The 14,951-nt window shown below is 36.3% G+C and overlaps 2 protein-coding genes across 12 annotated transcripts in view; one reads left to right on the top strand and one right to left on the bottom strand.

The window, feature by feature from the left end:
* TIMP4 (TIMP metallopeptidase inhibitor 4) overlaps nucleotides 1–14,951 on the top strand; it is a 108,743-nt gene that overhangs the window by 16,530 nt on the left and 77,262 nt on the right. For 6 of the 10 annotated variants that reach the window (XM_052679051.1, XM_052679050.1, XM_052679048.1 and 3 more), the window contains exon 3: nucleotides 13,991–14,076. The exons of 3 other annotated variants lie outside the window; for them this stretch is intronic. The gene's annotated coding sequence lies outside the window, so the exon portion shown is untranslated. Of the gene's footprint in view, nucleotides 1–11,733; nucleotides 11,781–13,990; nucleotides 14,077–14,951 lie in introns of all 10 variants that reach the window. One more of the 10 variants, XM_052679052.1, reaches the window with a different exon arrangement.
* SYN2 (synapsin II) overlaps nucleotides 13,157–14,951 on the bottom strand; it is a 143,488-nt gene continuing 141,693 nt past the window's right edge. For both annotated transcript variants that reach the window (XM_052679040.1, XM_052679041.1), the window contains exon 13: nucleotides 13,157–14,049. In XM_052679040.1, coding sequence (XP_052535000.1) covers nucleotides 13,914–14,049 — 136 coding nt within the window. In that variant the 3' untranslated portion in view covers nucleotides 13,157–13,913. The remainder of the gene's footprint in view (nucleotides 14,050–14,951) is intronic.

Below are 14,951 nucleotides of genomic sequence, written 5' to 3'. Positions count from 1 at the left end.
ATTTCTGTAGGTCATTCAGTTATTTGTAGCCTGTTGTCTCTCTGTTAAGTTGTATTATTTCCTCTTTCTGCAAGCCCTTTTCATATGTTTTCTTATTGTCTGGAGGCGGAAGTTTCCAAGCTAATGCTGCCCAAGCTGAGTTTAAAAAAAATTAAAAATGAGGAAATGATTAAATACATTTGAATTTTACCATGCTTTCAGTTTTAATAGCACTGGGGCTCCTAACTGCCATTTAACTATTTTGGAAGGAAAACTAATACAACTTGGTTGTTATAACACATTTAGTAATAATCCTGGTTGCTTTCTGGCAGGAGAATTTGCCTAACCAAAAAATGCCCAATTCCATTACACCATGGGGGGTGACTCCCCCAGTCACTGGGAGGCACGGGGTTCAGGGCATGTGATTAAGCAGTTATATATGGCATTGCCCCCTGCTGGAAAGCGGGTGGAATACTATTCATTTTTCATAACACTTCAGAGGAATCTCTTCTTTTTCTCAGTTACTCGGGCATTATGTCATGCTAGGCATGTTCTTCCTTCCAAAATGATGAATGGGTAGGGTTTTCAATACTGAAACTGGACTTAATTGAATAACAATTTCTTTAATGCTCCTGTAGTACTGAGACAGTGGACGCTTTATTTCAGAACCAAAGGAAACTGAAAGCTGCTTTACCTAGATTTGTTTGCTGTAACCAGTGTTGCTCTTCCAAAATGCATCTGTTTGATGCTTTGTTTAGTGCTTTACACGTTCGTGTAATAATAAGCATTCATTCTATTATGTTCTCTTTCAGGTAAGTTCAAATTCAAAACCTAGGTGTAAAGGTATAAAACTCTTCCGTGAACAGTTACAAAGAAACTGCAATTAACTAGCAGCCACCTCATCAAATCAATAAGATTGATCTCATACATGCTTTCATCGGACCAATCCTACCAGGTGTTTATCTGACATTGGGGGAACTGGGTGTGGTTGCAGTCACTGAGCTGGTGAAATGCCTTAGTTTCCCATAATTAGTGTAAACACAGAGAATTTACAGCACATGAACATTGCACTAATAGCAGTTCAGCCAATAGTGAGTCATTAATTCAGTACTACCCAGGATCTCTGCGCACTGCAGGAGGGATAAGATGGGATTAAAGCATCCTACTAATTTTCCTTCTTTTTGCTTCTGTTTTTGCTAATATTTTAAGTGATCCAGTATTTTAATGGAAGCTTTCTAATACTGAAATGTTCACTGTGAGATTATTTTTAATATTAGTCTAAGGGAGCCAACAACCAAAGAACAGTTGCCTAACATCTCTAGTGAGAAGATAGTAGACTTGGAAGATCAATTCTAACTAGATCTACTGAATGGAAGAGAGAAAGTAGGCCTTTCACAATGAAATGAGTCTTTGGCATACATTTTTAGTACGTTGTTAAAAAGCTGATGTCCTCAGAGTAAGAAATAATACAAGTCACTGAGACACACACAGATTACACACATTCTGAAGCAAGAGACTGACGTGAACAATCTTTTCTCTTAGTAATTGAAAAGCATTTCAGTTGGAGTAAACTAGTAAACAGGAACCAGGTACATAGACATAGATAAGACTGCAGAATATTTTGAAGTTTAGGAGTATGTCTTACAGATTTGGGTGGACTTCATTTATTTTGAACTCTGCTTTTGGGAAAAATCCTCTTTCTCCTCGATGCAAGAAAGCCCTGCTGAGACTTAGGGCTAAGTTCTTTCTGCTCACCAGCTGGACAGATAGCACACAGGGATGTAGTGCACGCACAGCTGAACAACCATCTGGGCTTTGTCACTGCAGCTGGCACTGCACAACCTGCAGTGTCTGTTGGCTCTGTCGTGGCACAGCTGTGCTGTTGCTTTGCACTGTTTCGCTCAGAAGGGTCCTTAACTATTGATTTCTGTCAATTAATGTTTGGTTCCTGTGGTTTATCTTTCACAGTGGAACAATTGTATTCATGTTCTGGTATGCTGCTCATTTCATTGCCACTTTTCTTGTAAGGCAGCATAATTGGTCATTGCTGGCAGTTACCTGCTTTTCAGGATTTTTTGGTAAAATAACACTCTGGGAAGGTGACCGATGCTTTGGACAGAAAGGAGTCTTCTAATTTTTTAAGCAATGTGTTTGTCCTCCTCCTGAGTTACAAAAGTTTTACTGGTATATTTATCACTAAAATGTTTCTTCTCTTAAGAATATACCGTTAATTCTGATACACATAATAAACCATGTTTCCATTTCTCTAAAATGTAAATGATCGTTGTGCTTGGCAGCTATCAATTTTGCAACTTTAAGGACTTCTCTGGCTCATGTCCTCCTGATAGTGCACACCTGAGTTTTAGCCTTCATTGATAACTGTAATTAGCTTGTAAATACATTGGGCTCTTTTTGGTGTAGGCTTTGTGAACAGAGGATGCTTACCGTAACAGCAGATTGGGTGCCAGTATTTCACATAGAAAACCAGTCTCTCAAAGCTCTGTCTGTTCCAAGAATGTGGCCAACTCCTGCAAAAATGAAATAAGTTAGTTCAATTATTGTAAAGCAACTTTCAACACGGTTGTGGCAAGATCAACTAAATAAGCAGAAAATCTCTTAGCCCTTTTGCATTTGTCAGAACCTAAGTAATTGAGGGGTTTGATCTGTTGTGCTGTTAAATCACTTTCAGTGCTGATTCAGAAGGGCATGTTGCTGAAAACCACAGTTGGCATTGAGGTACATTTCTAGATTAGATGATGAATTGTACTTTAGAGCTGTATTGTGCAAATTGTGCACAAAAGTTAGTCTTGACTTCATCATTATTTCATCACCTATTTCAGACTTATTGAACTTGATGCAAAGGAAACGGCAGGCCTCAAAAAATGTTTTTAAACTTCCTTTCAAATTTCATGATTATAACTAGAATATGCATGGTCTTGTTTCAGGAGAATGAACAGACTTTCTGGAACGCCACATAATATCTGACAATGATTGATTGATTCAAATAGCTGTTCTTTTTCTCAACTGTCAATTTTCTTCCCATATGTTTGTAATTGTGATCTTTTCAGACTCCTTTTCTAAGAACACAGCTAACTGGAAATGTAGCTTTTGGATTTTCCCAGTTGTTGGAGATTACATTTTAAGCACGGCTCAGCCTAAAGGAAGTACTGGGTCTGTCACCCAGTGATGATGAAATGTAGTTAGTATAGTCTCATGATATCTTGTTTAAACATCTTGTTAAAGTATGTACAGTTTGAAACCGATTCTTGACAGCAGTCAAGGAAGTGATCTAAATATTAGGGAGCGGGGCAGAACAGAAATTAAGATGTGGTGGTCTTAGTTTAAATCAGATGATGCTGACCTCAGCATATGCTGAGTGGAGAGGAAGAAGTATAGATAAAAGGCCACATGCAAGTGAAAACTACCTGTAGTTGGACATTAACTCTCAGTGATAGCAGCAGATATGCTCAAAACAATCAGAAGAATTCTCAGGAACAGGCAAAGTGTCCTGATTCTAACCCAGACTGACGGATCCTGTGCAGACTAAAATAAAATACCCAGATAGATTTTTTTACTCAGTTTTCAAACATCTTTCTGGCATGTTTTGATTTTCTTGACTTATACAGTTACAATTCTATTTCAGAAGAAACTTTGGCAGTGCTGCCAAATTAGTTTTAATTTGGGTTGCTTTGATGTCACTGGTACAAGCTCATTACTTACAGGGAAGAAAAGTAAGAACACAAGAAATGTCCTGCTGAGTCAATCCAGTGCTCCATATAGTTCAGTATTCAATCTCTATTAGCAATTTGAAAGGATAAGAAAAATATTTTAAAACATATTTTGTGTAGTTGCATTTTGATAATCGTGGTAATTTAATGTAAGATCCAAAATGTAGACTTGGGAATTTCCTTAAGTGTTTTATTTATGTTTTCTAAATTTCCAAAGAAAGGGGGGTCAAAATCATAGAAGAAAGGACTAATTAATCACTAGAATTACCCGAAACGTTACTTCTCAGTATGTAGTTTTAATTCCAAATCACAATTTCCTGTGTTATGCATTGTACAAACCTGGGGAAATGATGTGGCAACTTAACTATGGAGCAGCTGCAGAGCTTCTGAAACAAATCTCTTGTTTTCTTTTTGCTAAGAAAAAAACATGGTAGAATGGCATCGATGAACTCTGTATGGCTCTTATGCTGCTATGAATAAAGGCGATCAAGCTATTCCGATGAGCACTCTAACATCCCCCTTTTGCCTGTTTCACGGCATTTTAAGAGAAAGTACTGAGGAAGGTTCAACATCTTCCAACCGGAAAGAAAATAGAAACACATTCTGCTGAGTCATTGCGACACGCTGAGCCAAAAGCTGATGCAATCCTTCTTTTATCACCGGAAGATCTCTGGTAATCACAGACACACCTCTTATTTCAATAGCGTTGGTAAAGAACTGTTGATTCCTCAGACCTAACCCAGTGTGTACAAATCACATTGCTGTTTTCTAGTCTCAGTCTCTTAAGAAGAAAGAGATTAAAAATGAGAGGCTGGAAAGAACAGGACTTCTAAGGAAATGCCAGTCCTTTACCATAGAACTACTGCTTGGTTTACAGAGATCCAAACAAAAGTACTTTAAAATACAGAACATAAGAATACTGTTTTGATGTATATTTCATTCTTAAAATTAATTACAAGTCTCCACTGTGTGCCATCTGACACGGCAATCTGTTGTTAATTGCAGCAGAAATGATTGGTACTTTAACTAAAAAAATGCAAATAAAATAATAAGTTCTTCATAAATAAAATTGTCTTCAGTGTTTTAAATCAACTCTGTGCTGCCTTACTTAATTCTGGATTGCACCGTTTCGTTATTATAACTAAGCAGTTATAAGTTCTCTCTGTGGCTAATTTGAATTTAATAAGACTCTGTTACTCATGGAACAAGGACAAGAAATTGTTTCATTTACTTTCTGTGATCTGTTTGATTACGTAGAGATGATACAGTCCTGAGAAGGTTAAGCTTTACCTGTTAAAACTTGAAAAAAAATTTACTAACTCCTTTGTCAAAAGGACAAGTTCAGTGTTAGCAAAATGTTAAGCTGGCATTTAACTTGGCAATAGCACTAAGAAATGAAAAATTACAGATATTTTGGAGGAAATAGAGAAATGGGAGATCAATGTATTGCTTCTTTCGCAGTTAGAAGTTCTCCAATTTAGAAAGGAATTGATAGTCCTTTTTTCCACACCCTTCTCCCATAATTATGTAAAGAATCTGGATTATGCTTCCTACCTGATTTAACTGTTTTATAATAAGTCACAAGCATACCTTGCCTACTTGATGATATTCCTTTAAGGCTGTGCCAGTCTTTCCATTATTAAATCATGTTTGGTGTTATATACTGGTTGCTTAAAAAAAGATTCATTTCAAGCTTGGACTTGCTATGTATTCTCAGCTAGCCATATGTGTGAGGGAGCACAGAAAGCATCAGTGCTATTTAGCAACTTCACGTGTTATTTTTGAACTTCATGGAAAATTTGACTTCTGGAATAAAGGAGGAAAAAAAGGTTTCAATTTGTTAGCAGGGAGAATAGGCATAAAAATAATGAAGAACTGCATTTTGCCAAGATGGTCTGTGTGATGCTCTTCTCCATTGATGTGATGTTCTTCCCCATTACGAACCTGATCCATTTGTAGAAAAGCAGCTTTTGGTTGGAATGGGAAACCAGACACGTGCAGAGAGTAGCAAGGACTGTAAGCTTTAAACCCAGCATTTCAGATACAGATAGGACCTGAAGTCCTAGTTAACCATTCTGTTATTCTTTTGGCTTGTTAGATTTCCTGAAGTCCTGAGTTTGATGAGAGTTAAAGACACTGTTCAGTCTTTTTTGCAACTTTTTTAGTTAAGATTTTTTTTTTCCATATCCTGTAAAAACACAGAGACTTTGCAACTCAGTAACACTGACAAGTCAGTACACAGAAGTTTCCAGTATATAATATTATCTGGTTAGTAGAAGAAGGGAGAGAGTTTTCATAGCTGAATTGTACTTTCAGGAGTGTTCAGAATGAAACACTACATTTCTTATGCGTCATTGCATAAAAGGAATTCCTAGCATTTGTTCCTCTTCAAAGTTTTGTCCATAACCTCCTGAAGGTCAAAAATAATCGTTTGAAATACCTAAACCTCAAGAAGATATACCAAAACTTATCTGAAGGAGATACTGTAAGGACAGTAAAATCTCTGCCTGGCTTTATTGTGAAGAGCCGTACCCAATATGCTTCTGCTGACTCCAGGAACAGACATATTTATGCCTTTCAGTATGAAACATGACTTTGTCTGTAGCCTTTAAAGGTAGTCATTTTTTATTCTCCATTTTCTGAACAGATAACTGCATTCAGTCTTTACCTTCATTCAGATTTTACTATCTGCTATTTGCAGAGAGAACTCAGGCCACTTAAGCTTCCATACTAATTTTTTTTTTAACCTATTCTAGGCTTTTGTAGTCAGACAGAGGTAAGCTAATAAATCCTTCCTAAAACCTTTTTGGAAGGTACGTTTATGATATCTCTAAGTCTGATGTTGTGAACACTCCCTCACACCCAAGCACTCAATTATAAATGCATCCTGTGCTGATGTCTAATACTGTGTGAATTTGCCAAGTGGTCTCATCCAAATACTTACTCGGCTGGGGACTGCTTAATCTCTGAGATCATTGAGACTTATTCTGATGTGGCTGTAGGCTCTAGACAGTTAAATTTGCAGAAATCCACTGAAGGCAGTTTTCTTTTCAGAAGTTGCTGAGGGCGTAATTTGGCTTTTTCAGTTTGAGGGTGGGCTGTTTAACCTGAGCAAGTTCTAGCTTGCTCAATTATAATTTAACAATATATTCTCCCCATACTTTGTGTTACTCCCAAGAGATGCTTGCATCTCCTTGATGCATGAAAGGATACCTGTATTTAATGTACATATTAAATACGCCTGTAAATTCTCACATAATTTTACATTTAAAAGTACTATTTGAGGTGTGTGTGTGTATATAATTGTTAGATGCATGTATAGAAATAAAACAGTCTTTGCTCTTCCCTTTTGTACCTCCTCAAGACATGTAATCTACAAAGCAGGAGAATTGCATGATAAAATGTGCCAGAGTGGAATGCATAATTATTCCAGAGGAGGGTAAGTCAGTTCAGAACTTGTACTAACATTCTTAAGGGCAGCAGGAGTCTTCTTGCCATGAAATTACATCAGCTCTGTATGCCTCAAAGTCAGTGCACATGCTTTCCCTTTCTAGTAAAAAAAAAAAAAAAAAAAAAAAGTGTGAAAAAAGCCAGTGTCTTCAAAAATGTGCTGTAAAACAAAGCTGAGTAGATGTGTATATATTGTAATACAATGATCTCCTGTAAGTGACCTTGAGTTTAAGGCTAGAAGAGATGGAGAGAGACATTGTACATAAAAAAAATTAATTTCACTTTTTAATAGATTAAGTCATGGCTTGCAAACAGACAGAAAACATCTAAATAAGAAAAAGAATGCTTCCTTGATCCCAGTTCAGAGACATTCCCATAACAGGTGGGGCAGAGGCATTTAAATTGCAGGTCTCCTCTGTATACCCAAATCTGTTACAATTCCATCAAGCAATGAGAAAAGATGTCTTTACAGTAACTAGGAGTGGATGTAGCTAGCAACACCCATTTTCAAGATCATTAAAAGACAGATGTTTGGTTGGGATTGTGTACTAACAGTGTTTGAGGTATATGGAAACACAACCCAATTTCCTAGGAATCTTAAGATGAATCATGCAGCTCTTATTGCTAATTAATATACTTAAATTGTCACCAAGATGGTTAACTAATGCAGTCCATCACAGTTCTGATCTACTGTTATTTCTGTGTAGTAATTAGGCCTGGCTCAGCCAGTGGACAAAGAGTAACTAATCTCCATTCCCCAGTGAGAAGAGGGGAGGAAAGGCACATTCCCTATATCTTAAGCTATAATATGTAGCACTTAGAGCTGATTGTTGATCTACAACGTGAGACAGATCTCACAAAGACTGCATCTGACATTGCATCTTGGCAGTAGGGTTTGTTCACAGACTAACTTTAGTGGCAGACTCTCTAGCAGCATGCCACACTTATTAATACACAAGGAACACGTGGTCTCAAATTCTACATGACTGAAAGAAATGTACAGGTGAGAAAAACATGCCTAAAGATATATTTATATTTATGACACTATTATTAATAGATTACAAAGAAAGAAAAATATGCAAAAAAAACCCAACCCACCAGGCTATAGGAGTTTGGTTGGAACTAGCCAGAACAGTTAAGTACTCAGCAATGATAGATGCAGTCAGGATAGCAATCTACTGTTTAAAGGGCTTAAAACTTACATAATCATCAGTTTGAGATCTACACTCTATCTCCAGTTAGAGCACATTTGGCAAGTCAGGATTATGGCATTCTGCAAACATATAACGAAAGGATGCATTCACCCTCTTTCCATGTTAAAACTTCTCATGACCTTGAATGAAGAGTCACGTTATGAATGAAGCAGCAACATGCTCACATTTTTTTGCAACGACTGGGAATGAGAGAAATATTCTTTTGTTGCATTGACATCCCCTTCTAATTAACTGGGAAACAAACATTTGCCCAGTAGATCCTTTTCTCCAAAGCAAAGGAGACTTAAATGGGAGAATTTTATCTGAAGTATCTGAAGGAAAAGCATTCACTCTTCCTAGTTTATTTTAGAAGCAGAAATCTAATTTCCTAATGAGCCATGCTAATTCTTTTGTTCTGAACTACGGTAGAACAGAAAACATACTTCAGATTTCATAACAGCCTCAAAGTGGGACATGGCATACTAATGAAGCATAACTCTTGTTAATGTGCCTAATGCTTCTTCATTACTTCAGTTATCCTGTAGTTAAAATTACACTGTTAAATCCCTTCCATTAAGTCCCTATACTAGATTATCTCAGGGAAAAAAAAAAAAGAAAAAAGACTCACTGTAGTAACTTTTGTAACAGACATTTGATAAGAAGCTCCTGAACTAAGAAACGGTGACCCGCTTTCACTGCTGGTTTTGTTTGTACTCCTTTCTATCCGGATGAGAGACAAAAACAAGTTCTTTTGCATTGCCTGTCTATATACTTCAAAAGTCTACAGTATCTTTACCAAAATTTCTCTTTTAGTTAAGGAAGCGAGAAGAGAACATGAACAATTAACTTCAATCTGTTATTACTTACTCCAGGTATCTTCAGTGCATAAGGAAGTATAGAGCAATAGCAGAAGATGAAAACAATTCAAAGATTTGTCCTCAAACAAAAAAGTTGGGTACTCCTCAGTGCTTGTAAATCCTTAAAGAAGAATTTGGCTGATGGGGATTGGTGAGAAGAACAGGCACATGTGTGTAAAATAAGAATAATTAGGAGAAAAATGCTAATGAAGTTTACGTGTAAAGAGTGAAGCTCTCAATTAATCCATTGTCAGTCTTGTCAGATTCTTACACTTCTCACTTAGTTTCTGTTATTGTTGCCTATACAGAGCAAAGGTTTAGCAGTGGCAGACAGTTGCCTTCTCTGTAGCATCTAAGTGGATCAGTTTTTAAATACTGCATCCACCCTTGAAAATTCTGAGCGATGTCACAACAGAAGTTAAAACCTCAAACCCATTTAAGAAAAGGAAAAGCCTGGTATCTTTTTTGTTTGTTTTCATTTAAATTGGTTTTCTTTCTAAATCTTTGTGACCTGTGGGGAGAAAAAGCTAACTCCACAAAAAGAAAAAAACATCTCCTTTACTCCTGAGCAGTTTTAAAACAAAGCAGGGGGATAGGCTTTCTGTTCTTTCCTTTTAAGTGCAGGCTTACTTGGGAATACCTGACAATCTACACGTTATTTTAATTCTTTTTCTTAAGGCTAATTTTGTTTGCATTCTTCTTAAAATATTTTTTGAGGTGCAATAATCTAACTGCACATAGCCAAATCAGTGCTTCATGAAACTTGATATAGGTTTATTATCTTGAGGAGTAACATTCTTCCTTAGAAGATGAGGAGGAATTAAAGGAAGTGAGGAAAATATCATTTTGCAAATTTTGCTGCTTATTTGCGTAATAGAATGTGGATTTGGAAAACTAATTGTAGCTACCTGTTTTGAAACTTATCACACAAGGTTTTAAAATTATCTTAATAGTTTTACATATGTTTAATAAAAAGCATTTCCATATGAGACATGTATTCTCATCAGGACTTAATTTCATTTGTGCTGACATTTGTGACACATTAGATAATCTTTCTTAATCTCCTCTGAGTCAGTAATCACTTCTAGTTATTTTTGGTATGAAAAATAAACTCTAGTAGCTATAAAAATTTGCAAATCATTATTTGCAGCACTGACTTCCTAGGTAGCTTTGTTTAGTCAGAGAAGAAGAAATGCAGAGCTCAATTAAGTTGCTTCTTACTCCATGCCTGAATGATTGAAAAAAAAGATAACTGAAAAAACCTGATCTGAGAGAGAGCTCAGTAGTGCCTACTGCCACTTTAAGTCAGTTTATATGCATGGTCAATTTATACTGGCCTTGTACTGACAATTTAGAATAGCCTTGGTCTCCCACAGGTCCTGTATTGTTGATGTCCCTCTCGCTCACCCCCAGAATTGTGGTGATCCTGTTTATTAAGATGGATGTCTGAGAAGGCACTAGGTAGATTTGTTTGGTATATTCAGCCACTTGCATCCGACCCAACAGCACTGGAAACTGCTGTTAATGAACAGCTTGCTAGGAAATTTATTTGTAGTATTCATCCAAATACTGGCAACAACCACGTCAGTGCACGGATATCGTACAATGACTTGTTGAATTTTGTAAATAAGTTTCATTGTATGTGTTGTATTCATTGAGACAACATTAGCTCAGATAAACAACTTTGTTCTTCTGGAGGAGGAAGTATACAAATTACACTCAGTATTTACAAAGTACCTTAGTACCATTTGTCTAATTTTTATTGAAGAGTTAGTGGTGGTTTCAAAGCCAGTTTAGCATCCATATTCATCCATAATTGCAACCTTTTGAAATTTGCTTGTGTTTTGAATGGCTGCAGGCCTACTGGTCAGAAAATGAGTCCGTCTCAATCTTAAACCTAAACTTGATGAAGTAGCTCTATAGATTTCATATTATGCTGATCTATAAGTGGAAGATGACAAAAAGGATGGAACGCTGTGCATAGAGACCTATAGCATCGTCACCTGCATCTCCATGGAAAAGGTGCATATGAAGTACACAGCTCATGTGTCTAGGCAAATGTCCCCAAAGCTGAACCTCAGACACTCACGTTATTTCTGTGTTAGCATTTATGCAAACCTAGATAGCACTGCATTGGATAACTGGGTACTTAGAGCTTGCAAATGTATGCAAAACACAATTTATTTAATGAAAAAATACACACCAGAGAATAAATTTGAATAGATTTTTCACTATTTTTTCTGATAGGTATTCTGAACATGTGCTATAGATTGCTTAAAAAATTTTTAACTGTGAAAAAGTACATAAGGAACATAAGCATGCATGAGCTTGCATGTGACACGCTTTAGCACGCTTGCAGATACAAAGAACTTCTGGCATTGTGGGGAGGCACAATGTTATGTACATTGTGTGGGAGGATACACCATGCAGATTTGATTGCATCATCTTGCTCTCTTTTTGATTTTCTTTTCTTTTTTCTTTTCTTTCTCTCTCTCTCTCTCTCTTTTTTTTTTTTTTTTGTTCCAGATGGTAAAACAAAGACTGCAGTGAAACCTGTTTTCTCCCAGAAAAAGGTGGGAGGGAATTTTATATGAGCAAGAAACTTTGCCTCAAGTCAAAATCCGGGGTCTGGACTAATGAACTACCTGTAGTTCATATTGTACTATATTGCTGAAACTAGGCATGTACTAATCATGAACCATGCCAAACTATGCATAATTACCATGCTTTCTCTGTAGCAGTAATTAATTTGCGTTAGCAACTTTGATTAATCTTTCTAATCTAAAAGCAAACATAAAAGCTATAGAACTGCTTAGGGTTGTTATTGCTGCCAGTGAAGGGTGTTTCAACCCAGAGGGGAGCAGGAAGGGGACAAAATTAAAATCAGTTTGATGGTGTTTATGAATTAACAGGAACATCGATATTTAAGGAGTGCTGTTCTGCCACAGAATTCATAGTCTAAACTGTAGGATTCTGTCTACAGTGCATTCTCCCAGGAGAGTAAAAAAATAATAGAGAATCATCTTTAATTTAGAAAGAGAGCTGCTTTGAGGGCTGTTTCACAAAGATGATGTGCCCGCTACAGAATGAGATTCCATCCTTCAGAGGGCAGTGCCACGTATTTATAGTTTCAAATGTTGCAGTGCAAACCTGCCCCCAGATTTCGGCCTTAATATGGAGGACAGCATTGTTCTAAGGCAACTATCAGATGCTAATGTACGAACTTGATTTTGACATCACTTGAGGTGAAAGTTTCCATGCTTTGTTGCCAAACTCTTGGCCCAAGACAGACTCCTTGTCCAAAAGAATCCAAAACTGAAGCTATGTAGTCAAAGTTATTGTGATTTCTCTGTGCTTCCTAAACTAATACTTGGCTATGAGCTAGTACAAAAAGTAACATTTCAGAGGCAAATAGATGTGTTTCTACAAATGCATTATGAATTCCATAGGATTTATAAGTTAACCTTGTGTTACTTGTTTCTACCTCAGATATGCTAGTATAAATATATATGTTATTTTCTCCTGTTTCCACTGCTAGCACTGTTTCCTGGCACAGAGAACTGCTGCTCGCAATTCAGCATAAGGAGAATGATGTGATATTCATTTGGAAAGGGATGTCAAGAGATTACTGACCGATTTCAGTTTCCTTTTTAGAATTAAAAAAAAATACTGCTGTTATCTCAAAACCTGGGATCAACTCTGTTTCTGCAAGTTAGAGAAATATTTAACAATTACATCCTTGTTAGAAAATGCAAATGTGTTTGCTAAAAGTTATATTTTTTAATGATGCCAGTCTAAAAGGGAATTATTTCTGACAGTCTGCTTTCTTAGAGTTGTGGTTTGTGTCCAAATATTTAATAATCACAAAATTACTCTTCTGATGTCAGTTAAAACAGACAATATATACTGATGTTGAAGCAAGCTTTGTCAAAGACATTTTTTAAACAGGCATGGGACTTTGCATTTATTAGAAGGTGCTCACAAAAATAGGGTAACATCATGCATAGTCTTTGCAACTAAAATCAGTTATGGTTACAGTTTGTAAATAAATTTAAATAGACATATGGAGTACAGTAGTACATATACACTCTATTTATGACATTAATTTAGTGCAATGATAACTCAGCAATACATCAGAAGTCTACAGTCAGCTGATGGAAAGATTGTATAAGGAGGAAGAAAGTGCTTCAGTTTCTCACGCTATTTATGCAGCTTGACAAGAATGTCAGTGTGAACTGCCTCCTGAACTTGGGAGGCAAGAACAAATCAAGACTACTTTTGCAGTACAAAACATTTACACACAAAATACACATGCATTGCAATGCATTGGAAATGGGTAAAGCAAGAAGAAACCCATAACTCAATGCTTTATTAACACAGATCTACAAAGAAGTCTCAATTAGGATAATATAGTCAGTCACAGTAAGGCCACAATATTACAATAGATAAGGACTTCAGAATTTGGCATTCTGTTTTCATAATAGAACTCTACCTTGTTTATCACTACATATGTTCCCAAATGGTATTTCATCAAAGTCCTTCTTCTGTGGGTTTTTTTGTTTGTTTGTTTCTTTTTGTAAGTTTAACATATTGCTTAATACAACAGTTAGCACAGGAGAGAAAGGTACTGTCACAGGGGAAACGAAACCTATGTCACATTCACGTAGTTTTTAGACTATATGCTGTGTGCATTTAGATGAAGCTGGCTAATCAGAAAAAAGACTAGCAAAGGATTTCCTCAAGTTTCGAATAGTTTCAGCTTTTGCTTCATCTTCGTTCACAGATGATCGGAAGAAGGATGATTCTGTGAAACTGAAGGCATTTGTCAAGGACTGCGACTTGCTGCAAGACAAAAACGCAACATGTTTGGTATGGTCATATTGTCTATCAACTTCCATCCACATATAACTTGTAAAAATTAGCAGAAAAGGAAAAATGGCTGTGAGACCATTTCCACTTGAGCAAACTGAATATTCAACACAAGTAATACGGTTAGATATAGCACACAGAGTTGCTGCAATAAAGCGTATTCCTTCTGTTCTTTGATTTGTGAAGTAGGACAGTCTTTTATTTAGAGAACACACTGCTTTTTTACATATCTGAAACAAAGTAAATTGGATGACATAAATTAGAACTTATGGCGAATCTGAGCCTGCCTACTAAATCCAACTCACTACTAACATGGCATGATGAGAGCTCAAAGAATGAGACCAGAGTTGTAATGTTGTCCATTGCTGCATGTTAGATAATGGTCAAACTTAATGACAACTTTTTTCTTTGAACAAATTCCCCAAATCAGGTATCACTTTGCTTCTCTGTTAGCAGTTAGTCCCGTAATCCTATTCTGTTTTTAGTGCTATCATGTACACGTGGTTTAACTTTCTGCAAGCATGAATAAAATAACATACAAGAAAGAAAATGTCTGAAGTTTAAAACTAATTCAGGTAAAACAACATTTAAAAGATAGGTTTGAATTTAAATATAAAACAATCATGAGTTATAATCTTTTTATGAAAATATCCATGCACTTATATATTGATTTCATTTTTCTCTCAGTACAATAATAGGATTTCAGTTTTGGCTATAGTGAAACGTTCTCCTTATTGAGGTTATTTTATACTCCCCATGGTTTGCAACTTCTCTATGTCTGTACAGCAAACAGTGCTACAGGCGTTTTAGGTTTTTTGTAAATTATAGTTGTGTTAATGAGAATAGACTGATAAATGTTTGTTTGTACTCACTGA

This window comes from Tympanuchus pallidicinctus, unplaced genomic scaffold (assembly GCF_026119805.1).
Source record: "Tympanuchus pallidicinctus isolate F22 unplaced genomic scaffold, pur_lepc_1.0 scaffold17, whole genome shotgun sequence".
NCBI lineage: Eukaryota > Metazoa > Chordata > Aves > Galliformes > Phasianidae > Tympanuchus > Tympanuchus pallidicinctus.
This window is presented reverse-complemented; position numbering and strand designations above follow the sequence as displayed.